Genomic DNA, 26,435 nt, shown 5'->3' on the forward strand with positions numbered 1-26,435 from the left:
GCTGCTCCTTCTCAACTTGAGACATACGAACACACGAGTCATAATGAAAATAACACAATATTAATTACCTCAACTGTGGGAGAGCTTTCCGTACACAGGAGACTGATTGAAATTTACACATATGTTCATGGAGACATCCTGTTACTCCAAAACATGCAGACTTCATGTTCATGGAAGGCAAAAATTAAATAAAACAAAACCAGAAGGCCCTCCCATCCCAAATGAGCCCTCAGATGAGATGGGGTGGGCCATAGAAGACCAAATGCAAACTGGTAGGTTTCCTCCATCAGACTGGAGAGAAAGCATCTTTCCTTTTGAACAGTAAGAAAGGAGCTGGGACAAGGGACAGCTGGTCAGCTGTGGCTCTGAAATAAAAGGTGACAGAATTCATACAGTACGATACCAATGAGCACTTTGCTACAAGGGCTCCAAAAGAAGTCCAGCTGGGCAGTGGTGGCGCACACCTATAATCCCAGCACTTAGAGGAGGCACAGGCAGGCAGATCTCTGTAAGTTCGAGGCCAGCCTGGCCTACAAAGCATGTCAAGGACAGCTAGGGCTACACAGAGAAATTCTGTCTCAAAAAACCAAAGAAAAAAGAAAGAAAGAAAGAAAGAAAGAAAGAAAGAAAGAAAGAACAGAGAAAGGAGGAAAAGAAGAAAGAAATAAATCCAAATCTAGACCACTGTTTGTACACTATTTACCTATCAAATTGTAAAAATGTATTTTCCTCAGTCCATTAAAGTCATTTATTTTGCTCAAAAGCAGAACCCAAGAAGAGAGCTTTAAGGATTCTCACACAAGCTATGATGAATAGTGTCTAAAACACTGTGTGACCAAACCTTTTTAAAATCCTTTAACACAGTTAATGATTTGCCTGTTTTTATCCACGTGGGAATGCTGAACGCCATTTGCCAAAGAGGCATACTATAATGGCACTCATTATAATTAAAACCTAATTGCTAAAGAAGCCCAGAGCTATGGAATTTATGACCCTGCTACATGTTTATAAAACAAGGAGTCAGGAAAGAGCCACCTCATTTACCAAGAAGTTCTTTGATTATCCAGCATACTATAATGATCAGGATGTGATGAATTCTGGTGCATAGGATTCTTGCGATGGCACCTCATGGGTTTAAGAGTTTTTCCCTCTCCCGGTTTGGGTCACAGAGTTGACCTCCACACCTGCCATTTTTGCTCCAGTAGAGCCTTGAGTTTAGATAAAGCAGGAGGGCCCTGGTAGCTGGTTGAGTTCCCCAGGCACTCAGCTGGGTGTGTAGGGATCGGCAGGGTCAAGCCCATCAAGTGCAATCAACTTAAGTTAGAGTTTGGAAAAACAGAAGCCCACCCCCATTCTGCACCCCAACTAGGAGTAGACAACACCACAATCACCTTCCACAGTTCAAATGCAAAGGAAAGTAGTGAGGTACTGGAAATAACCGGGCCAGACTATTTTCTGTCTAATGAGGAAAGGCGGGATGGGGTAGGGAGTACTGCAGAACTATGCACAACTGTCCCGTTCTGAAGCCTGACGGCTCCCATGGCTGCTACAGTGCTACCACCAGCCCAGTTCTGACATTTGTGCCCAGCACCATTTGGCCTTTAGGCACTTAGGCTTATTATTTTAAAAATAAAGTATTAAGAATGATTAAATCACGTTAAATATCTTAAAAAGCAGAACTCTTACCAGCTGCCTGCTTGGACGTGCAGACTTGGGAAGAGAAGCTTATAGAATGGCCCGCAGGTCAGCACACTCTAGTCTGGCGGACTATGCCTCAAGAAGGAGCTATCAAGAGGTTCTACACATAAAGCAAACATTCCCCCAGGCTAGAACATGGAACTGTCAGCAAATATGCGCTGAAAAATAATACTCATAAAGTGTTTTTTAAAAAACACCCCAAATAAACGTGACCCCTCAAAACTGGGTACAAATGAGAAGCCTTTAATGAACAACCCTTTCTTCACCAATAACTGCTTAAATTACATCCAGGAGACTCTTCAAAGAGACCAAAGAAGTCCCCTTGTTAAGACAAACTATATATAGACATCAAGACAATTATATGAGGCATGCAACCACATATATATAATTATGCTTGCTTCTACATTCCCATTATCTTCATAAATACAGGATAAAAATCAGTCTAAACGATTTTCTAGACCTCCTCAAGGATTACAGTGAGCTAGCCCATCCCTTAAAAAGTGTGTGTGTGTGTGTGTGTGTGTGTGTGAGAGAGAGAGAGAGAGAGAGAGAGAGAGAGAGAGAGAGAGAGAGAGAGAGAGAGAGAGTTAAAGATCAAAAGCAAATGTTCTGGTCAGTTCTTTTCTACTCAAGGGTTTTACCAAGAATGTATGCAGTTTTTTCGGAAAACACCACAGATGACAGCTGTTCAAAAGCATGGAAATTAATTGGCAGCAGGAATTTCCTTGACTAATAGGGAAAAACTCAAAGCCACATGTTTGATGAGCTCGTTTTCCCATCCCTAGTCAGGCACAGTCCCTGTCAGTGATTAGCATTCGCAAATAGAAGCATAAGCAAGGTTCACCCGCCATCTTTCCTCTGTGGGACAGAGCTACTCTCCCATCACTGTGCAGACAGACAGTGGGACTGATGGGTTTAACACAGGGCAAAGGGTCAGCTTGCAAGTTTCTATTTTCAAATGAAGGCACAGTAAGAATAATTCACTTGCCAATCCGCAAGTACCCAGCAGTGGAGGTGAAATCGAGTGAACTTCCCCTGACCGTGCCTGTGTCTCCCAAATTCTCCACGCGATTCCAGCAGAAGCTGCTCTCTGCGTCACATGAGAAAGAACCTTTCTCAGACGCGTATGTGGCAACGTGCCTGAGAGCTGGGGATGCCAGGTTTTTTGAAAATCATTTTACACAGATACTTTTGGAGCTAATGAGACACGACTCACTTAGGCTTTAATCGGACTTCTTGTATAGAATTTCAAGTTTTGTTCTGGCACAGCTTTAACTTTGCACCTGATCTCCCACCACCACCCCTTCCTATATATGTATTTTAGCCATAAAATAAAGTCTGTGGTTTTAGTCACAGTGAAAAAAAAAAAAATAGGAACAAATTGCTACGCCCCTCCCCCATGGCCAGCCATCTGCTTTTAGCTGTTTTCCAACAGTGAGGATGGATTTATGCTCTCTCTGACACAAGGCTCTCAAGTTGTTGCCTTGTGACCAATGGTGAGAATGGATGAGGCAGCTGGTCAGGATTAGGTGGGCAGCTGTGGCCATGGGACCAGGTTTTGTTACTGTGCTCACAGCCTGACGCCATGACCTTGGACTCATTAGCAGTAAGCTCTCATCACCCAAACTAACAGCAACGGATCAACCATGTCCCCTCCTACATCACTCTGGGGGTGCACTGTATTCTCAATTCCATCCATGATACTTATAGGTTCACATACATGGGAGGGTCTACTGGAAAACGAAAGTAGAGTAAGATATCCAGGAGGCACCTAGGAACCTCTTCCATCCTAAAAAAAAATGAAACTGCTGATAGAGTTTAAGAGACATACTTCCCTCGCAGTCCCCAGACCGGGAAGTACATGTACCACGCGCCATGCTGAGAAGCATACCTGGCCATTCCCAGACTTGGAAAGCTGGCAGGGACAATGAGTATGTCCAGCCGGGAGAACGGGTGTGTTCCTAGGACAGTGTGTGCGGCTGAGAGGCAAGGACGGATGAGCGGCAGCAGGGTCTCTTGGCAGGCACCCTCGAGGCCCTCGGGTGCAAACACTCGATGAGGAATGGACTCCTGCATGGCAGTTGAATTGTTCTGGAATCTGCAGGGGTATTCCACATGGCCGCAGGTGTCGGCATACCTGGGACAACATACAAGAAGAGAGACGGACAACTTTGAGAAGACAGTGGTTCAAGCAGGCTTATTAGCAAAGGTGGCTCACTTCATTTCTTGCTCATCTGCTTTCGGACAGCAGTGTAAAGTTATAGATCAAATATTTATTCATGTGCTTGAAGTGAATGGATGACTTCAATCTAAGCTACACGAAGGTAAAAGACCTTGTTTTAGAATTAATGTGGGGTGGGGTAAGGCAATATTTGAAACAATAAAACCACCTCTCACCCAAATTAAAGTGAATTCTACCCTCAGCAATGTGATTTCAAATGTCATCATAGAAAAGCTGTTCAAATAACCGACAATTCTTAGAAAGGGAGTGATGCAATAGCCATTTTGTTTACTTTTCATTGTTTGAGATCTCACATAGTTCAGGTAGCTTTGAACTCAGGATATAGCTGAGGCTACCTCACAACTCCAGATTCTTCTGCATCTACCTCTCAAGTGCTAGGATTACAGCTATGAGCCACTATGTATCTGGCTATAAACAAATATAAAATTCCATCCTAGAATAAATGACTTGGGATGAAGTATGACAATGAACCAATGACAGTTACAGGTACAACGTTCAAAAGAACCACAAACCATCTTATCAAAAGCAATCTATAAGCCAGGTGCAGTGGTGCACACATGTAATCCTAGCACTCAGGGACGCAGAGGCAGACAGATCGCTGTGAGTTCGAGGCCAGCCTGGTCTACAGAGTGAGCCCAGGATAGCCAAGGCTACGCAGAGAAACCCTGTCTCAAAAAACAAAACAAAACAAAAGTAATCTAGGTGTACTTATCAGAACTTGTCAGAAGTTAGCACTCCTGAGAGCATTTTCTTCACTAACTTCCGGGCATTTAAGACAGGGTCAAACTCACTGCGGAGGTGAGAATGGCCATGAATTCCTCATCATCCTGCCTTACCTCCCATGTGCTATGATTGCTGGCATATACCTGGTATAGACAGTGCTGGGAATTGAACCCTGGGCTTCCTGAATGCTAGGTAAGAATTCTACCAACTGAGCTATATCTCAAGCCCTTTTCTAATGTGCTGTCCATATAAATTTAATGAAATCAGCCTTGTAAGGAAGCAGAGCAGAGCCCAGCCAGCCCCATCTGACCAGCAATTCCCTCAAAGGCAAAGGCGGAGCTGAAAGAAAATTCCTAGGGCCTGACTCACAGGCCTCAAGAGAACTTATATATCTAAAGAAGTGAACATCAAAGAGAATTCTATTTTCTCATCTGTTAGCATGTCCTCTATTCAGACACAACGGAAAAACCCTGTAACTTTACATTGAAGATTATAATCCTAGCTGTGGGTGCTTCCGTGATTCACCACAAATACTGAAGAATTTCTACATGCTTGCCTGCCTCAATTTGGGCAGGTTGCAACAATAATTCCACTTTAGATTTATGAAGTCTCTTCCACCCACCCAAGGTCTGTGATCAGCAGCTCCTCACAGCTTTGTAAACAAGCCTGACCTTCCACCATCCTGCTTCAAGAAGACGTCAAGGATAATCAGCCCCAGTGAGGCCTTGCTATAATTGAGGGTGAGTTAAAAAAAAAATGGGGATAAAGTAATGGGAAGAATATAGTCACTGACACTGAACTCAAGCCAAAGTTCTGGACTGATAACATCACCTTCAGGGAAAGAAAGCAAAGGTGTCTGCTTGTAAACATACAACATCCACCTAAAGATGAAGAGCAAAGGCCGCTTACCAGTGAGCCTCCTTGGGACTCTTAAAAATATATTTACACAGGAAAACAATGTCCTGTGGTAATTTAAGCTCACACGCTCTCTACTGAAAAGGTCCTACAAGTTGCCCATGACACATGCTCATAAGCCTGTAAGCCCAACATTGAAAGGCACAGAAAGATGAGTCAGGAGTTCAAGGTAGGTTTGGCCTCCATGAGACCCTGCCTCAAACCTCCCACTCAAAGCTTTCAGAGGCCAAGTGTGACAACAGCTTGCATCAATATACCCAGAACTCCGGTACTCAGGAGGCTATGGCAAGAGTACTGTGGGTGACACCGGCCTGGACTACATCAGTTCTAAGCCAGCTTAGGCTACACTTCAAGACCCTGTCTCAAAGAACTGAAAACCGAGGGGGCCTTCAACACATGTTTACCTAAGGCCGAGGCTCTCTAGACATAGCTAGGGAGTAAATGTAAGTCTAAACATCATCATGGTGCAGTGCAGAGACATGCTACCTAGAAACTGCCTACTCCCCATGGAGGGAGATTGTATCGCACACCTAAGAAAACGGAACATTAGGGAACAGAGCAATGATGGCAAAGGTTCACCAAACAAGCCTGTTTGTTCAAGGGGAAAGATGAGTAATTTTCTTTCTAGGCACCAAACTAATGAGGATGATTACTGCTGGATGCATGCTTTAATACCATTTTCCATAAAATTCAGGACTTAAAAGCAATCAAACTATGGGCAAATTAAGTCAGTGAGGCTCTTCACAGTGGTAGAAGTGTGTAAGGGGTGCCACTTATGAGTTCCTGTGTAAGGACCAGTACATCTTGGCTTCAGAGACTGTGCTTAGACCAGCTGGGACCAAGGCAAGGACTTCGGTATTTGGGGCCTCTTTCTCCTTACCTCACCCATAGTCTTGCCAATGCGGCTGCCTGAAGAGAGGAGGACAAATTAGGAAGGAAAGGAGAGAACTCTGATATGACAGAATGTTCTCAACCAGGTGTGCACACAGTACTCCAGCATGTCACAGCTGCTGTCAGTCACATACTAAAACACTTCCCAAGGTTTCCATTTACAAAAGATGACTGGCTCTTCACTTCAAGGCCCTGTTCACGCAGCAGCTAAAGAATACAGGGCTTGTGTAGCCAACAGCTGGCAGAAACCTAGTGGCAACCGGAGAGTCTTTCTCTTCCGTTCATGATGGCTTTCCTCAGATTTCCCAAGTCTCAAGACAAACTTTTCCTACCCCATGTCTCCCTTTCTTCAGAGTGAGTCATGGCAGTGTTTTTAACATGGTGCCAGTTTTTCAATGCCTTTAATCACTCTCGTTGTGTTCTACTGGAGGTTATCCAAGCTTCCATGCCAAGCTTAAGCTGTATGACCCTCGATGAAGGCCTGAGAGGTTAAATATAACACAAGACTCTTCTGTGGCTAGAACCAAATAAAATTAATGCATATTGTACTGTTTATCTAAATGTCTTCAGTCTGTATGTTTACTAAAACGTTCATCGCAAGTGGACTGCAGGAGTTCTTCATCCTTGTAATTCACGCTCATGTGAATGGTGATCAGAAATTCAGTGACCAGTCCTTCGGCTAAATTCTGGAACCCAGATGAATACTTAGCCAAATGAAAGCCATAGTGTGTAAGGCTCCTATAAACATTAGTTGACATGAGTGAGATTGTTGGGAAGGAGGTCCGGGAAGGCAGGCATTACCAGATATGAGCATGGCCAGAGACACCAACATGGGTGTGATGGCACAACAGAGCTGCTCAACCCATGGATCCAGGGCTGAGCTAGATAAACAACCAGACGGTCATATAAGGTGTGATGGCGTGACAGGATTGAGAAATCTAAGCTACTGCCTGACCAGCTATACAATTCTGATGGACAAGAATGCAGGCAAATAAAAGGAAAGTGCTGTGTCAGTCATGGAGGGAATTGCAGAAGTCTATCCCACAGCACTACCCCACTTCAACCATGCTCAAAACAATGTATTTCCTGGGAGTGGGACAGATGATCTCCCCTAACTTCTCTGATTGGCTGGCCTTCTACTTGTCTAATGAGGGTCTTCTGGGGTCTACTGTCTGGCCTATGTTAACCAGTATAGTAGTTGACCTGTCTGGTAACTTGGAAGGAAGTGTTAGGACACCTGGTACTTATGTACTCTCTTAGTCCAACTTGTCGGGTGACCACAACTTTGCCTTCATTTCCTTCTGCATGTTCTTCAACTGGTTCTGAGCATACAGGGGCAAAAGAAGAATGGGTTTGCCTTCCCAAGGTCCTGAAAGGAACTTTCACCCCTTTTTTCCCCCCAGTTCCCCATCTGACGTGGCCATGCTCTCTTCTGTTCACAATGGCAGAGACAAATGAAAAGGGACTCCAACTACTCTGAGGAGGAGGATCCAACCACCTCATCTCTTGGCCTCTGTCTCCTAAAGACCAATAAGCTCTAAGACCATAGGTGAACATCAGAGAACTTCACCATTAAGAATCCACAAGCAAAGTGTGGCCTTTGTCAAGGTGCCATAATGATGCACCCTCAGGTTCAAAGGCCCTCAGTTTCTGTTTTCTTTCTTTTTGAAAATTTACATTTATTCTGTGTGTGACAACAAGAAGTTCAGGCAGGGGTCAGAGGATAACTCTTTAGAGTTGGCTCTCTCCCTGCAGTATGTGGGTTCTGGGGGTTGAACTGAAGTCATCAGGCTCGTGAGCAAGAGCCCACTCATTGAGCCATCTCCTAGTCCCTCAGCATCTGGAGGATACTCCCCAGTTAGCATCAACAGCTGGGTCATGGTGGGGACTCCAAGTAAGAAGATGGCTCCAAGATGCCTTCTGAGATGGCTCAGTTGTTATATTCAGGTTTTAAACATCTCTAGAAAAGGTTCTAAGTCACTTCTCTAGAGACTAGACCTGGTACAATAAATGAATACAGGTACTGTTCCTCAGTAGGTAGGAAAATAAACAAATCATTGTCTGCCCCTCTTTATTGTCATCTGTAACTGAGAGTAACAGGGCCAATGTACCTTACAGGCCTATTCTCAGGACTAAATGACCCCAGCATCCTGCCTGCAGATAGCCAATGGCTTTTGTGTGGGTTCAGGATCAGCTGGGACACACTACAGTCACAAACCTTGCAGCACTTTGCTTCCCCACAAGAAGGTGCATTTCTTGTTCATATCAAGTCAGTTATTCTTTAGGACACCTGCCTTCCTCACTCAGAAATTTGGGCCATTTACAATTACAAAATGAATCCCGCTGTGTGGTTCCAGAGCAAGGAAAGGAATACTAGCAAGCTGTACCTGTAATTAAATATTCTCACATGAAAGCAGTGTGTGCAACTCCTGTCTACAATTCCCCTCTTCCCTTGAGAGGATGCACGTAAATAATACTCTTTCTGGAATTATGTAAAGTAGAGCCATTGGGAAAGATACTCCAAAGCTGACATATTACTGAAAAAAAAAGAGAAACCAGCTCTGTGCTAGTGAAAGGCATAATACAGGCAGCAAGTGTGCCTGTCAGAGAGGAGAGCTCCTGAGGACACTGTCATAACCACCATGGTGAGAATACAAGCTGCACAGCAAAGGAAGACCAGCACAAAATGTCTTTGTGGCTTTCTTTTTCTGTTCTGGTTGGCAAAGGGTTTCACGCAGGGCTGGCCTCGAACTTGTCATGTATTCAAGAATGACTAACTTCTTACCCAGATGCCTCTACCACCTAAATGCTAGGATCACAAGTATGGGCCACCACACCCAGCCTACATAGTGCTGGGGACATGCCTGCTAAGGAAGGACCCTGCCAACAAAGCCACATTCCTGTCACTCGGTTTTATTGCAAAGAAGAAACAAGCATCTGTATCATGCTTCTGGATTTCTCTATGCAATGGCCTATATTTATGTCTAAAAACCTAATGCTGATTTTTCTCTGCATTAAAAAAAAAAGGCAGAGAAAAAATTAATGGGACATCAACTCAGCAGGAATCTGTTTCCCCAACAGCTATGTGAGTTTCCTTGTGGCATGAACTCCTAAGGACCACTGAGCACTACTGAGGAGGCTGTCTCACAACATAACCACCAACAGCCATAACTGGACCAAGACAAAGACACTCAGTGTCCTCCTGGAGGCCAAGCAGAGGAACCTTTTCTTTTCACGGTGCACCTTCCTTCATTAAAGCATTCTTTGACCACACACTAAGACCAACATCAAAGGATGGGGGGGGGGAGGGTTCAATCTGCAAAATCTGCAGTTGTTTGTTTGTTTTTAGAGCAAGTTTTTCTGTTTTAACAGCTCTGGCTGTCCTAGAACTCTCTTTGTAGACCAGGTTAGCTTAGAACTCTGAGATCTGCCCGCCTCTGCCTCCCGCACACTGGGATTAAAGGTGTGCACCACTGTGTCTGGCTCAACATGCAGCTTTTTAATGTAAGCAAACATGTAGGAATGCATCTCCCAACATCACAGAAGATTTCACATCCACCTGCTTTCTTCTCTTTCCTCATGAACAGCAGGCTGATATTTCTGCCTCTGGACTCTCTCTTTAGGCCTTTTCCTGCTTTAATTAGGTCCAAACTGGCCCAAGTTCTCAGCAGGGATGACTCACATCCCAGAGTGAAGTGATACGAATCCCAAACACAAACCTCAAGTCAGCCTCCGAAGGTGGGATGGGCACGGGGCGCTCAGTCACCAGGTCATCTGAGGGGACCGTCTTGGGCTTCATTTCTGTCCAGCAGCCCACTGCAATTGTGAAGGTGGAGGCCGGCATTGGCATGGTGACGTAGTAATACCAGCTCGCGTACCCTATAAACAGAGAGCGACTGTCATGAGGCACTGTGTGGCTCTGGACCTTACTCAAGTCCAGTTCTTCTCTCAAGGCGCGTGCAGAGCCTGTGGGACAAACCGGCAAGGCCTATCTTTGAGGCAGATCATGTCACCTGAAGGAGTGACTTAGGGCCTCAGGAAAAGTACAAGAGGGATGCTAGTTTGAGGGCCAAGGAGGTCTGTGTCTCTTCCAGAGATCAGCAAGGCTAACTGTAAAGTGTGGTGCTGAGGTGGCCACTCAGCTGCAGACACAGAAGGGCTCTGGCCTGGGGCTGCCACAGATACAAGAACACACTGTCCTCTTCTCCATGCCTGGCTCGGAAAAGAAAACACAGCTGATATTTGATGAATGGATGAATAAACGAGCAATGATCACTTCTGTGCTGTCATCCAACTATCTTCTCTAAATTCAATCAAGCTATTCTACAAAAGATACAGTAGGAAACCATGAAATTATGGAAGGGAAGTGCCTAGGTTTTAGCTGTAGAAATGTGGGTCTTCCCTTATCATTCTAACTACGTAGCTGATCACCCTCTCATCCCTGAGCATATGCAAAGCAGAAGTAGAGTCCTTGGCCCCAAGGATCCCTACAGCAGCTCAGGATGTATTCTCTACTTGGTCCAGGAATTAAGAGAATTTTTTCAAATAACCGACTGATAACTTATAATCTTAGGTCTTACTTCCAGGACCTGTTCCTGAAATCCTGAAATCCGAACACATCGTTATTATCTGGTTTAACAGAGCATTCTTATCAAAGCATCATCTGCTGTAAGTCAATAATTCATAGAGTCAGGCATGATACTGAGCAATCGTTGGCTACACTGAAAGCTTAGTGAAACAGAAAACAGCCTGGGGCTTTATCTCAGGGTATGTGTGTCTAGGGCCAATAGAGTCAGAAGACGATGTCAAATTCCTCGGAACTGGAGTTACAGACCATTGAGAGCCACCATGTGGGTGCTGGGAATCAAACCCGGGTCCTTTGCAAGAGCAGCTACCAATGCTCTTAACCATAGAGCCCCTTGCCCAGCCCCTTACACGATTAGTTTTTAAAACCTTCAACTTAAAAAGAAAAAGAAAAAGATCCCAAGTTTAAATCCAAGGGCTAGAGTTAGTCAGGGCCTGCGGTATTCTTTTGAAAATTTACTACGGATAACTGGAGCTTTGTTTTTTAAAAGAATCCAAACCCTAGGGGCTAGAGATGTAGACCAGTTGTTAGAGCACTCGCCTCACATGCACACACCTAGAGTCTCTGCACTCAGGAGATAGAAGCAGGAGATCAGAAATTCAGGCTTGTCCTGTGCTCAGACCAGCCTGGGCTACGTAAGAACCTTGGGACCAGCAGAGAGCAGCCGCATAGTGGCTTCAGGAGCGTACGTCTGACGACATGGAAGCTGGAGACCTGTGATCACCTAATGTGAGGCTGATTTGCGTGTGCACTCTGGATGGCTAGACTGTTTCTTAAACTCCTCTATCCAAATCTTGAAAAAACCAAGAACCTTCAAGGCACTTGCATAAATCCTAGGGTTCAAGACCGAGAGAACAAAGTAAGTGTAAGACACACCTGGAGGACGTGCGCACACTCAAGCCGTTAATAGCACCACACACACACACTCACAATGAAGAGAACAAATACATTCTCCAAAAGCACATCACCAGTAAAGTAAATCCTGATGGGAGAAAAGACAGACTCAATAAGGGATGAGATGAGATATTGAGGTAAAAACAAACAAACAAACAAACAAACAAACAAACCTCCCAGAGGGTTGATGAGAACATCAAATCAAACCAAGCCAAAACAAAAGAATAAAAAGAAGGAAGAATGAAAGCACAGTTAGAAGATACAACACCCACATAATAGAATTCCTCCAAAACATGGCAGAGACGCAGGAGAGGACCATCAACTTAAAACCTAGGGTGGTGCTCCAAAAGGGAGCATGGGGATCCTGAAAGAAAGGACACAAAGTACTTGGGATACAGAATAAGCCACTTCCATCAAGAGTGCTATGAAAGTGAAGCAGGAAAGGCCAACTTGGACTCAGAGAGAGCCCTTCAGGAGACCAGAGAGTCTAGGGTTAATAAATATACAGACATCCAAGAGAATAAAATGGTGGGACACCAAAGCATCACTACTAACTCCCAGGTGAAGGAGCACACAGAAATGATACCACCATAGCTTTTCTTTAAGGCTCTGGCTCTTCACACACAAACTAAGTATTGCTGCAACTCGTATAGTAGGACCTGCAAGGAGAAGACAGGACACTGGAAGGCCCAGTTCTGAATAACCAAGCACCTTCTCAGGTGATATGGGGGAAACCATCAAGTAGCCAGGTAAGAGGTAGAAGTAGCTATTTCATTTTTTATTTTATTTGTTTTTGCCCATAGGCAAGTGCTTGAACATGGTGCTGTATCCTCAGCATTCTTTTTTATTTTTCTTTTAAGATAGAACATCACTAAGTGCCAGGCTGGCCTTTAACTAGAGCTCTTTCTGCTCTGGGCACCTGAATAGCTGGGGTTAGAGGAGTGTGCTCAAGGCCTACCTGAGAGTGCTTATTTCTAAGTAGAAGGAATAAAGGAAGGCAAGTCAAGAGGACTGCTCTTTGGGAAAAGAGTATTAATAAAAGCAATAATTATTTCACTCTTAAATATTATATTTTAATGTAAAACAAAATTAAGTCATTAAAAAGTGATTCTTTTTTTGTTTGTTTGTTCTTTTGACTGGCCTCAAACCCATGGCAACTTTTGTCTTAACTATCCCAGGTGCTGGACTGCAGAGAAGAGTAACCACACCCAGAAAAAAGAATATTTTTCAGTCTTGAGACACATATTAAAAACAATAAAACACAGCTTTAACTGGAAAGGGGCAGTTTAGAAATAAGAAGTAGGCAGTACCCTAAGAAGAACCCCTGGGTGATTGTCAGAGCTGCTCTCCAGCAGCTTCTCAAGCACATCTGTCGCTGAACATCTGTCCTGCCCTTGGGCAATGTTAGAGGCAGCCTTGGGCTATGGGGGAAACTTCCTATGTCCTGGGAGGGGCTTTCAGTTCAGACTCTGAGGGCATTTCCAGAATTCTCACCAGGAAGAAAAAACCTCTTCTGAGTTGCTCTTGAGTTAGTGTACTGTGAGTCTTACAAAATCTACCGACAGCCAGGGAAGTGCTGCACGGACATGGACAGCGGGGCTTACATCCAGTCAGCCTGCCTGGTACACAGAACTGTGAGGGTTCATTTCTTCACAGCACACTGTGAGTCAGTGTTGGCTCTGCACACTTTGGGTCCCATCCTGCTCTGTACCTGCTAGCTGGAGCATGTTAGTATCTCTAGACACACCTCACGTGTGTCTTCACCTGCACCACAGGGACAATCGCAGTGCCTACCTCACAGGATCATGTGAGAACTAGATCGTGCAGACAGAAGCCATGAGGCACAGTGCTGGCCACAGTGGTGTCTCTGTCACAGTCACTGGGCTCTCAGCATCTCTGACCTCTACACTCACCCTATAGCTGCCTCTCCCGGGCACTCAGGATGACTTCTGGAGCAGAAGCAAGGACGTTTGAAGGTATGGCTGCCACATGTGCACCAAAACCATGACCTGATGAGGCCCATATTTGGGGTTTAAGGTTGAATGGCAGTAAAACACAGTGCAAACAAAGTGATCCATTTAAAGGAGAATGACAGCCCAAAGGGGGCATCCTGCATGACTTCATATAGAAAGGGCCATTTGGAGACTATTTAAATGGTGTTTACTTTCAGTGAGCTGTCCTCCATGAAACAGCAATGAATGCCTTCCTTTTCCTTTTTATTCAACTCACTTATACCCAACCCCTCACAGAACCAGCTGCAAACAAAGAGAACACACTGTGCTTACATTAGCCCCACGTTTTTCCTCTGTGGGAGCCAGAAGTCTGTCACACCCCTGGATGACTTCATAGCCAGGCTTGGACTTATTAACAAAGCATGAGACGTGGGGGCTGTGGAGACAGCCAGAAGCAATGGTGCTCCCTCTTGCTGGCTCGAGCAAGCAAGCTCATCCTCCCTTTAACACAGACTCCCTCAAACAGAGACCCCCACCCCCCAACCATTGTCTCAATTGGAACATAGAGGCATATTTCGATAATCTCACAAGGCTGTGTGCCACGAGGCATCTGTCTTACAAGCATGGCAAGAGCTACAAGAAAATCCAAATAAACATTTTCATCTTCTAAACAGGACTGAAATTCTCCTTAGAGATAACTGGATTTTTCAGGAATAACAGAACTTGAAAGGGGTTGGTTTTCAAGTCAAAAGAGACGATTTAAAAGGTTGGTTTTGGCTCTCGGTGAAGTTCAGAGTACTCATGTATCATGCACAGAGCCCTAGGTTTAATGCCGAGCACACTAGATACATTACAACAAGAAGTGACTTCTGAAATTAAGTCCACTGTAACCTAGACAGTTCTAACACTATTACCTGAGTCACCATTTTCATTCACTGCTCTGAAAACTGTCTTCATGCTAGCACCATTACCTGAATCAACTGTTTCATTTACTGCTCTGAAAACTGTACTCGGAATAGCTTTGAAGACTTGCTTTATAAAAAGATAGTACAGTACCAGTGAAGAGAGACGGAAGGTGACAAAGTAGTCAGCTTCAGCTCACTAGGTGAGAGCAGGGGAGGGAGAGGAATGTGAGTGTGAAAAACTTCACTATTTGATACAAGCATTTTTTTATTATTAATGTATTTCTTTATTTTCATCTATTAAGTTGGTGTTTTTTTATTAATTCATTCACATTACATCTCAATTGTTATCCCATCCCTTGTATCCTCCCATTCCTCCCTCCCTCCCGCTTTTACCCTATTCCCCCTGTATATGCTCATAGGGTACCAAGTCTCTTCTTGGTAGCCTGCTATCCTTCCTCTGAGTGCCACCAGGCCTCCTCATCCAGGGGACATGGTCAAATATGGGGCACCAGAGTTCATGTGAAAGTCAGTCCCCACTCTCCACTCAACTGGATACAAGCATTTTTTTAAAAATTTATTTATTTATGTATTCACTTTACATCCTGGTCCTAGGCCCCTCTCTCCTGTCCTCTGTGTCCCACCCTCCTTTCTGCCTTCCACCTCCCCTATTCCTCAGAAAAGGAGAGCCCCTCTACCCATCTACCCCAGCTCATCAAGTCACATCAGGACTGAGTTCCTCCTCTTCCCCTGTGGCGTGGTAAGGCAGTCTCATCTGGGGAAGTGATCAAAAAGCAGGCAACAGAGTCCATGTGAGACAAGCATTTTTATAAAATAGAAAAAAGAAGAGAAAAAAAAAAAAGAAAAATCAAGGAACTGTAGTCACTTTTAGCCACACCAATTAGCAATAGTGAACTAATGAGGTTTATGAGTAGTCAAGTCCTGTGTGCCTGGTACACCTCTGAAACTCCAAAAGCAGCTGCCACTACACACTACCTACTTGCGCACAAGAGCAGGTTGGCTTTATCTTTAAAAAGCCAAGCATCTCACAGAATGCCTGCCATTTAGAGAGGTAGTGGATGAAGGTTGCTGTTAAATTGGCAGAGTTTTTGTCTAGCCTATATGAGGCCCTCAGTTAAATCCCTAGCACCATTTAAACTGGGCATGGTGGTTCACGTTTGCAGTGCCAGCACCTAGGAGGTGAAGGCAGGACACACATTCAAGATCATGAATGGCTGCCTAGCGAACTTGAGAACAGCCTGATCTATATGACACCCTGTCTCAATTAAAACAACAACAACAACAAACAAGCAAACAAAACCCAATAAACAAAAACCAGTTCAAAGCCAGCCACATACATGAAATCTTTTTTTTTTAAAGCTTTTGTTGTTATTTTCTCTTAAAATGTAAAATGGTATAAAAAGTCTTCCTATTGGAAGCACTCACAGAACTCCAGGAGGCTTTCTGCTGTGGGCGGATGGAGTGAAGCCCTCAGGGATGCCCAGATGGTATGTGCTTTCATTCAGCACATCGCATTTCACTCCCCAAATTAATGTGTCGCCTACCTTAAGACTATTTCTCTAGCCACAATTCCTCTTCAGAGCTTCCTGTCCAAGCTATTTCGTATGGCAGGAATGCTTTGGGAACACCATCACAGATGTACACTGCATAGGCATACACGTATTCCTATACATGTATGAGTATATGACAACCACATTAATAATATATATGCATATCATGGAAACACATGTAAGTACAAATGCACACACTGAAAGGAACGTAGGCTCCCCATTTTCATTGCTCTTCTCTCCTCATGGTATTCTTAGTCATCATCCTTGGGTGCTACAGCAAACCTCAGCATTCTTTCTGTCACTACTATTGAGAGGCTGCATTTAGCTGACCTACTTTATAAGCTATTGGCACAGCCATGGCCATGTCAGTCTTCTGTTGTTCAAGGGCTGTAACTGGCATCAGACGGGTCAGTGCCCACCAGCCTTCCCTAACCAGGCCAGGCAGTAGCTTCAAAGGCCAGTGCCACCCTACAAGGCCTCAGGTCTCCTCTGCAGCAGGGTATAGCCCTGCACACAGGAGACCAGGAGAGACTAACCTTCAAAGGTAGAAGAGCGCCACCTGCTGAAGCGAGAGGTGCTGTGTAGCTTGACAGTGCCCCCATACCCCATGGTCTCAGGGCTTCCCTAAAGGGACACTGGCACCAGGCTTGTTAGCCTACCAGATCTCTGGATGGGCAGGACTCTAAGGCAAAGGGCTAGCTCCCCTGAAACACAAAGGACACCAGTGGACTAAACACCACCTTTCCAGAGGTTGGTAAGAAGGCAAATATTAATGCCTTACACGCAAACATTCACAAATGTCTAATCCAAGACAAAATTGCATACCAGTGAGAGTGGGTGACTCAAACAGATGCTGCCAGAAGGACTGTGGTAAAAAAAAAAAATCATAACTTTTACACACACTGTAATACTAAGCAAAGTGCTAGGAAGCAAGCAAGCTAGCAAACAACGAAGCAGAAAATGAAAACACTGAGGAGTATAAGATATCATCTGAGTCCATGTGAATGATAGAATAGCCAAACACAAGCCTGGCTTGAGGGTCGCTTTGTACAGGAAACGATCAATGTGTTTCCTCTGCACTATGCCTTCAAAGCGTGCCCACCCCACCCCTCAGAGCGTGTGCACGCACTAGCCCAGAGTGAGTTTCCAGTTCCAAAACCAAGAAGCTTTCTCTACTTTGCATTTCCTTTTTGTGGGAAAAGTACTTAATCATAACCATCCCTAATGCCTTATAATTTACTGCCTTCTCACTTGTAATCCCTACTTGTACACTGTGGAGCATTCTTAACACTGCTGCTGATTTTGAGCCATCAAAATGGGGGGGGGGGGGCGGGAAATTGGCTTTTAAACTAGGAGAGTCTGACTCCTTAATCATTTTTCCTGGAATTTCCCAGCCATCAAGAGGAGAATGTCAGAGACAGTCCACATGGGAGAGTAGCATTTTGCCCCGATGAAGTAACGTTTATACTTTTTACTTTTGAAAAGAAAGGGGGGCGGGGTGGAGAGATCCTAGAAAAAGAATTTATTTGAGGAAGTAGAAATATACCAAATTAGATTTATAAAAATAAAGCTAGGGCCCAGAGAGATGGCTCAGAGACTGAGAGCGCAAACTGCTCTTGAAGAGGCCAAGTTTGGTTCCCAGCACCCACACTGTGGCTCACTACCACCTACAACCCCAGCTCCAGAGGATCTAGTGCCCTCTTCTGGCCTCCACTAGCATTACACTCAAATAAACAACTTAAAATCTTTAAAAACAAACAAAAAATTACTAGAGGAAAAATGATAGCATATTGATTTTTTTTCCTTTTTTCTTTTCTTTTAACATTTAGTGAGAGAAATAAGCATAAGGAAAGCAATGAGCATGGAACCACCTCTGTCATCACCTACATTGGCTTTAAATGCCAGGAGCATGCTACTTTAATCTGATTTAGTAGGCCATATTCAACAGGTACATTATGCGCCCTTACAATGCAGGACACAAGGTCAGCAGGGACAGAGGCTGGCATAGACCATGGGGTACCAGTCCTGCCAAAATGCTTAAGCTGAGGAATTTGAATAGGTAGACGTTGGGGGATGGACTGAGGTACTCTGATGCTAATTACTGCTTGCTGTCTGACCCACCTTTTGCTTAATAAAAAGCCATCCCACTTGGGCAGGGCGGGAGATAGGTGGGGCTAGGAGAGAGAGAGAGAGGAATTCTGGGAAGAAAAAAAGACTGCCAGGAGGAGAAAGGAGAGACCTGAAGTGCAGAGAGGAAGGCTGCCATGGGTTAGCTGGAGGAAAAACACATGGCCGGCATTGTAGATGGAGAATCCAGGCCAGATAAAAAACATTAACAAGTATTTAAGATTATGGATGAGAGGTAGCTTAATAAAAGTTATTAGAAGCAGATGGCATGGGATTGAGGCGGGGATCCCATGCCTGTCCCACTAGGGGAGGTAGTTTAGAGGATTGATATCTGTCCTGCCCCAGGTTAACTAAGGCTATTTTAAAATATAACAAGTGCCTGTGTCTTAAATTGATCACTAACCAGGCCTACAGGCAATACAGATAATTTTTTAAACAATAAGTTACAGGTAAATGAGTCAAGCAAGCTCATCTATGCCCTTAACTTAGCTTTTCTGGGGGAAAAAAAAAAGACTACATAGCTAATAAAATTCTTATGGTGGTCACTGGCCAACAGCGCCTTACCATTAGCCTCTTCTTAACCCCTCAGGAGAAATGATCTCCTCACGGAACACTGACTCCCAAGGTTCTCTTCTGATTTTGGTTTCTTGGCCAAGGGCTGCTGGCATCTCTGTGATTGGCTTGCTTTATGCCTCTCAGTCAGTCAGCTGGTGCCTGGTACATGGGCTACTGGGGCAGACGGAGCATCACCGTGATGGAACAAGACTGGCTGGGCAGGGTTGAGCTGCTTATGTTTCCAATGACTGCGCAGCAGAGTTCAGGGTACAGAAAGGAGGCCCTGCAGAGGGAGCACCACATCTCCCACCTCACACTCCCTTCATCTGATGCCTACAGTCGCAGCTGTGAACGCCACCCACGCTCTAAGGACCATTCAGAGTCCTATCCACAGGCTTTAGAGATAGTGTTCCTTGCTTGCCCCCCGATAAACTTCGGCGATGGAGAGAGTTCTTTTTCTTTCTACCCGAACTGGTCCTCAGGTTAGGCTGGGAAATGTTTTGTGATACCACCTGGGGTGTAAGTGGCATGGATATCAAGCCCCAGTGAGCATCTCTTTATGAAAACTCTCCCCTTCCTGGAATTCTAAAAAAGAAAAGACCCACAAATATTCCTGGAAGTGTGAAGTTTTTCTGTAAAAATGTTGTGTTTAATAAGTTCTCTGTTTTTTGGGGGGGTGTGGGGAGGTCTCACTGTATAATCCAGGCTGACCTTAAACTCTTGTTTCTCCCACCTCAGCCTCTCAATTATTCTAAAATTTTAATAATAATCTTTATATAGACAGACCGCAAAAAGACAAATAGGGTAGATTTCAGAAAACATTTTCTGTAAAGGAATGGAAAACGAACGCTCTGGCCCTGTAAGCCTTCCTTGCAAACACTCACCTGCGCTTGGAGGAAGCCCCAGTCAACAGTCATATATACACATATATACACAGTGGTGCTTTATTTAGCCATAAATAAGAAGAAAATTACATAATTTTCTGAAAAATGAATGCTACTGGAGATCACCATATTAAGCATAATAAGCCAGACTCAAAAAGACAAATACCATGTGTTTCTCTAACATGTGGACCCAAGGCTTTATAGAGATACACACAAACACACACAGACACACACACACACACACATACACACACACACACACAGACACACACACACACACACACACACACACACACACACACCCTTCACCTTTCTGGACCCATCAGCGTCACTCTCCTGCTGTGAGGGCAATTTCCTTTCAGCAAATCTTAATCCCTGCATCAAATCTAAGTTGCTGGTTTACATTCTAGTGGTGACATAGCTAGCTAGTGTCTTTAATTTGTGATTTTACTTGGCTCTAAAGTTGTGCAAGAGTTAACAGATTACTAGTTTGTAAACTATCACTCTAATATCTACAATCTAATGTCATCTAATATCTAATATAGAGTTTGTAAAATGTCATTCTAAAAATGCCTCAGTCACCTCTAGTGAATGAAGGGTTTTCTCTCTCCAATAACCAGAAACAGGGCTGGAGAGATGGCTCAGCTGTTAAGAGCACTGGATGTTCTTGCAGCATGCCCAGGTTTGATTCCCGGCACCCCCATGGCAAATCACAACGACCTCTAACTCCAGTTCCAGGGGACAGGACACACGACTCTGACCTCTGTAGGTACCAGGTACGCACATGGTGCACATACATACATGCATGCAAGTGTTCATGCATATAAAATACAAAATAAATCTTTTAGAAAAAAAAAAGAAAAGGAATATTCATACTTGAAGAGCTCAGCTAGGCACATGGTGTCATGTCTGTTTGTTCAGGGCCAGAGTATGAATGAGAAAGTATGCAGGTGTGAGATAGGGAGGCTGTGAGAGACATAAACCTCTTGGGAGGTTTAGCGGCCAGGGGAAGATGCTATGGAGATGCCCAGGTACCAGTGTCATGGACTACATCTATCCTGAATGTGTCAGGGAGCCACAGAGACGGGAGAGGAAGATCCCAAACGAATCAAGAACAACTTGCTAAGATAACTGTGAACAAGACATTAGAGCTGGGGCTCTCAGCTAACTTCCAGCTGCCAAAGTGAGAGACGGTTTCAGCCACATGAGGATGGAGGTGAGTGGAGCAAAGGGAACCCAGTATGTAGACATCCTATTTGCTGGTGCATGCCAAGGAGGAAAGCCATGGGGAGTGAGGAAAATACACTGCAGTGTCAAGGCACGTGAAGACATCACTCTCAACACTCAAGAGGAAGAGCAAACCTTGGAGATAATTTATCACAGAGACCAAAGCCGAATTAAGAAACTGGCCTTGCTGGTTGTGGTAAGGAACACTTCTAATTCCAGCACTCAGGGAAACAGAGGCGGGCGGATCTCTGTTAGTTCAAGGCCAGCCTGGTCTATAAAGTGAATTCAGGACAGGCAAGGCTACACAGAGAGACCTTGTTTGGGAGAGGGGGGTCAAAAAACAAAAACAAAAAGAGTAACATAGGAAGTGGCCTTGTTCCTGTGACACAAGGCGGTTAAGTTCTCTGTGCTAACAGCACCTACACATAGACACCAGGTCAACATGTTAGTGTGACAAACCGGGATCAAAGAACAACAGGTTTTTTGTTTTTGTTTTTGTTTTTTGTTTTTTAAATAAAAGATGGAACTATCACATCATTTTGATCTCAAATGGAATTAGTAAAGAACAAATGTATCATTTGTGAAAAATCAGTGGTACAAAGTGTAAGTAGGGCCAAGGACACAGCTGTATCTAGAATTTACAAAGACCCAGGTCCACACCAACACTCTGAAGAGAAGTTCGGAGATGACTCAAGAGGCCAGCCCAGAGGCTTGTCCTTGTTGAGCTCTAGGTATCTAGGTATTAGACAAAGAATTCTCATAATTTCTACAGCCAAGTGCAGGCATCAAAAACTTCTAATGGCCTGTGCAGACACTCTTTAAATTAAAACATAGGACTATGCATGAAGTGCATGAAAGTGCCCAGCACCATTCGCTACCAGGGAAATTTGAACTGAAACTATGAGATAGCATTTCAGGCCGGCTAGAGGGCCAGCTTCAAAGACTGATTGTGCTAGGCACTTGCAGGGACAAACAGCAGCCGGAGCTCTCAAACGCTGCTAGTGAGATTCAAAAGCATGAGAGCCCTTTAGACAGGACTGGCCCATAACGAAGCCCAAGTCAGGCTTAGAAGCCAGAACAGATGCTTATCACATAATACAGTGGGTTCTACTTGACTTGCAGGAACGCATCCAAGAGAGATGCAGGCCACGTCTAAGGGGAAAAAAGTCACAAATGTGAACATTACAGCATCATTTGTAAGCTGGCCCAGACAATCTACAATAGGTAAGTGGATGAAATTCATGTAAGAGTCCTACCCATGGACTAAAGGCTAAGTCACAGGAGCACCATGCCAAAGGAAAGTCAGGCCCACTGGCCGACACAGCAGAGCCCATCTCTGGAGATGGAAATCAGGTCAGGAACACAGCAGGAAAGGCTTGAGGAGTAAGTGCACACAACAGAGCCTTTCTAGGTGATGGAAACGTCCTGCGCTACCACGGGGCAGTGCCTACCACGCAGGGGTGTGCAGTGGTCAGCGCTCACTGAACAATACATTCCATGCAAGCGGCAACCCACACAGCAGCGCAACAAGAAGAAAGGTACCACATCTAGATCTAAGGTTTGAGTTACAGAAAATTTCAAACCCCCAAGAGCATGTAGGCAACAATGTCAAGACTTCCTTTAAAATTTCTGAGGATTATGATTCCTCCTCAGAAATGCCACATTAGCACTTGTCTCAGCGAGAAGAGCAGTGAGGTAGGAAATGGTACACTGAGGGCTGGCTGTGGAGTCCACAGGATAGTGCCAGCACTCGGGAGGCAGAGGCAGGGGGATCACAGAAGCTCGAAGTAAGTCACCATCCTCACTCAGCCCTCTCTTAAAGAAAAAAACTAATATCTAGCTAGGAATTGTTACTAAGTAAATACATTTCACAGTCAATCAAGAATGAAAAGACACTTAGAAAATGAACTATAAACCCACTTTTGGAGAAAAAAATAAAATAAATTAACTGCAAAACAATTTAAACTTAAGAGATCAAAGTGAAACATCAGTTCAAACACATATTCAAAGGATGATTTAAAACTGGGTAAAATGTGAAACAAAAACAGCAATTCCTAAGGATATGATACACAGAAAATATAGAAGGAAATGAATTTGAGTCTCAAATTGTATTAAATTTCCCACTCCTTTAAAGGAAGATCAGCACACATGTTCAGTTTACTGAGCAAAACAGAAAAGCCAAGTAAGTGAAAGTGACAGCCTTGCTGCCTCTGAGGCAGGGTTACCAGGAAGCTGAGAAAGGGGAGTACGGAGGAAATTGTACTGGGCTGGTACAGTGCTTTGCCTGCTATGCCACATAGCAAGTTTGAAGATGGCCCAGCCGGCACACATGAACGCCTGTGCCAAAGTGTGTGGCACAGGCACTGAAGCAACAACTGAGAAGCTAAAAGGTTTCCATGTAGCAGAGGGTGCCATCGGGCCAGGGAAGGCGGCCTACAGAATGGAAAAAAGCCTTTACCAGCTATACATCTAACAAAGGGTTAACACTCAGCATATACAAAGAACTCAAAAAAATTAACACCAACTGGGAGGTTTGTACCCAATTTAAAACTGGGGCATAGAATTAAACAGTTTTCAAAATATGAAATACAAATGGCTGAGAAAAGTTTTACAATATTTTAAACATCCTTGGCCATCAGAGAAATGTAAATTTAAACTACTTTGATACTTCATCCTATGCGACTTAAAATAGCTAAGATTTTTAAAAGTGACAGCAAATATTGGCTTGGCTGTGGGAGAGAGAAGCACTTATTCACTGTTGGTGAGAGAGCAAACTGGTGTAGCCATTATGAAATAAGTAGAGAGGTTCCCCCAAAAGCCAGAAATATGATCCCGCTGTATGAGTCCTGAGACCATCCCCAAAGGACAATACATGCCACTACTGAAGTGCTTGACCATCCATGTTCATTGCTGCTTAATGGCCACAAAATGGAGACAGCACAGATGCTCATCAACTGAGCAGCGGATAATGAAAATGTGTTACATTTACACAATGGACCGTTATTCACTAGTAAAGAAAGATGAAATTGTCAAGTCTGCAGGTAAATGGGTGGAGCTTTAAGTAAGCATTCTAAGGGCGGAAACAGACCTAGAAGCCCAAGCACTGCATGTTCTTTCTCTTGTGTGGGTGCTAGCTGTGAACCTTCAGATATGCGTGCTTAAATTAGAGTTTCTGCACAAGCCAGGAAACTAGTAGCATCCATGGAGGAGGACATTAAGGAAAAGGAGGCAGCACGCAGGAAGTACGGAGGGGAAAGGAGAATGCTGGGACAAACGGGCTAGGTGAGCTGAGGTTGGAAGGGCAGGTGGAAAAGAGTATAGGAGGGACAAGGAACTAACAAGCAAAAAAGACCTTGAAAATGCCACTAAGACCTAGTACTGCAAAATTTCCGTGTGTGTGTGTGTGTGTGTGTGTGTGTGTGTGTGTGTGTGTGTGTGTGTGTGTATTACAATAGTAGGTATATATACTTACATATATATATAAGAGGTTTAGAGAAAGTTACCCTAAAACAGAGACATTGCCTTCCCAGACATCGCAGACTATCAAATTAAAAAGTCCACTCCTCTGTGAGTTGTCAGTGGAGTTCTCCATAGATCCCCCAGAGGCTGCAGGCTACTGTCCCTGCTCCTGGATACCTTCCGGAACTTGATTATAAGGCTACATTGCTGAAGACCTTATATACCTGATCATAGCATATGGAACAATAAAGTTGGTACCTGTCTGAAAGAGTCATTCCTCCTGGCTAGCTTTCAGAGAGCTGGGAGGTTCTATGCACCATACAGGGGGAGAAAGAAAATCAGCAGTCCTACCCAGCTGTGAAGTCAGTGCACTAGTGTAACCCATCTGTGGTCTGGAAAGAGATGCTCACTGCTAGAAGAGAGGCTTGAACGTTACAGGAGCAACCAACCACTTTCTGCCTGGATGGAACTCATCCCTGTGCCTTTAACTGGGATAAAAACCCATGGGCGGCTGTAATCAGTCCTAAGGAAGAATCTAGTGCTATCATTCTTGTAAATGGACACAGTAATACACTGCCCCTCTGTGCTTATCTCTGTACCTAAACATGAATGTATTTGTCAGCTCTCATCAGAGAAGCTTCTTTTTACAGTGTAGAGACTCACAGCCTGTCACTGCACAAGGAGTAAGAGACTGAACAAGCAGCTCTAAATGGGACATCTATACCACATCCTCTCCATGCAAGGCTCAGGGGCTATCTTGGAAGAAGTCAGGGACAGACTATAAGAGCCAAAGGGGGCCAGGTGTGGTGGCACACACCTTTAATGCCAGCACATGGGAGGCAGAGGCAGGCGGATCACTGTGAGTTCGAGGCCAGCCTGGTCTACAAAGTGAGTCTATGACAGCCAAGGCTACACAGAGAGACCCTGTCTCAAAAAACCATAAAAGAAGAAGAAGAAGAAGAAGAAGAAGAAGAAGAAGAAGAAGAAGAAGAAGAAGAAGAAGAAGAAGAAGAAGAAGAAGAAGAAGAAGAAGCACCAGAGGGAATGGATGTCTGCAGCAAAATGGTGCCTGCTGAGCATGATGGTGCACACATGAACCACAGCGCGACACCGCTGCTGAGCATGATGGTGCACACATGAACCACAGCACGACACCGCTGCTGAGCATGATGGTGCACACATGAACCACAGCGCGACACCGCTGCTGAGCATGATGGTGCACACATGAACCACAGCGCGACACCGCTGCTGAGCATGATGGTGCACACATGAACCACAGCGCGACACCGCATAAGACCAAGGCAGCCAGACTCCTAGCACTGACCTGGAGGAACCCCAGAAGTCCCGCCCCCAGCTAAGGAGTTTCTGGAAATTGATGACTGCTGGGAGAGGAATGCACCGAGAGGCTGCCCACGCTCCCCAGATGGTCCAACACTCATGCACACATGCACACAGGCAGCACTAAATGAACTCAGAGGGAGGGAAAGTTGGGAGGAACTGGACAAGAAGGTATGGAGGGGGTGAACTTGATGGAAACACATATGTGCACGTGTATGAAATTCTTTAATAATTGTTAAAAATGGCTGTCTCAAATGGACTGCAATGAAAAATGTTCACTCTACCCCAAATTATAAAAAGTAAAGTCCGGTGTTCATTTATAAATCTATTATCTAAAAGTTCTACACTTAAAAACAAAAATGTTAGGCTTAAGAATCTGGTAGACATGTAACAAATATAACCTGCAGGGAAGCCAATGACAGATCAGAGCGGATAAAGTCGGCAACGCTAGAGCTTTGTATGTGGAGAATAG

General features: G+C 44.5%; 1 protein-coding gene across 14 annotated transcripts in view; it reads right to left on the reverse strand.

The window, feature by feature from the left end:
• Positions 1–26,435, reverse strand: part of AOPEP (aminopeptidase O (putative)) — a 273,680-nt gene that overhangs the window by 194,509 nt on the left and 52,736 nt on the right. For 13 of the 14 annotated variants that reach the window (XR_014779644.1, XR_014779645.1, XR_014779646.1 and 10 more), the window contains exons 4-6: positions 10,189–10,348; positions 3,590–3,835; positions 3,419–3,487 (exon numbers count right to left, since the gene is read on the reverse strand). Coding sequence is in view for 5 of the 14 variants with exons in the window: in XM_084784048.1 (XP_084640174.1) it covers positions 3,419–3,487; positions 3,590–3,835; positions 10,189–10,348 (475 nt within the window). In the remaining 9 variants the exon portion in view is untranslated. The remainder of the gene's footprint in view (positions 1–3,418; positions 3,488–3,589; positions 3,836–10,188; positions 10,349–26,435) is intronic. The other variant, XM_084784051.1, reaches the window with a different exon arrangement.

The sequence above is a fragment of the Acomys minous genome (genome assembly GCF_964271855.1).
Source record: "Acomys minous genome assembly, chromosome: 5".
NCBI classification, from domain to species: Eukaryota; Metazoa; Chordata; class Mammalia; order Rodentia; family Muridae; genus Acomys; species Acomys minous.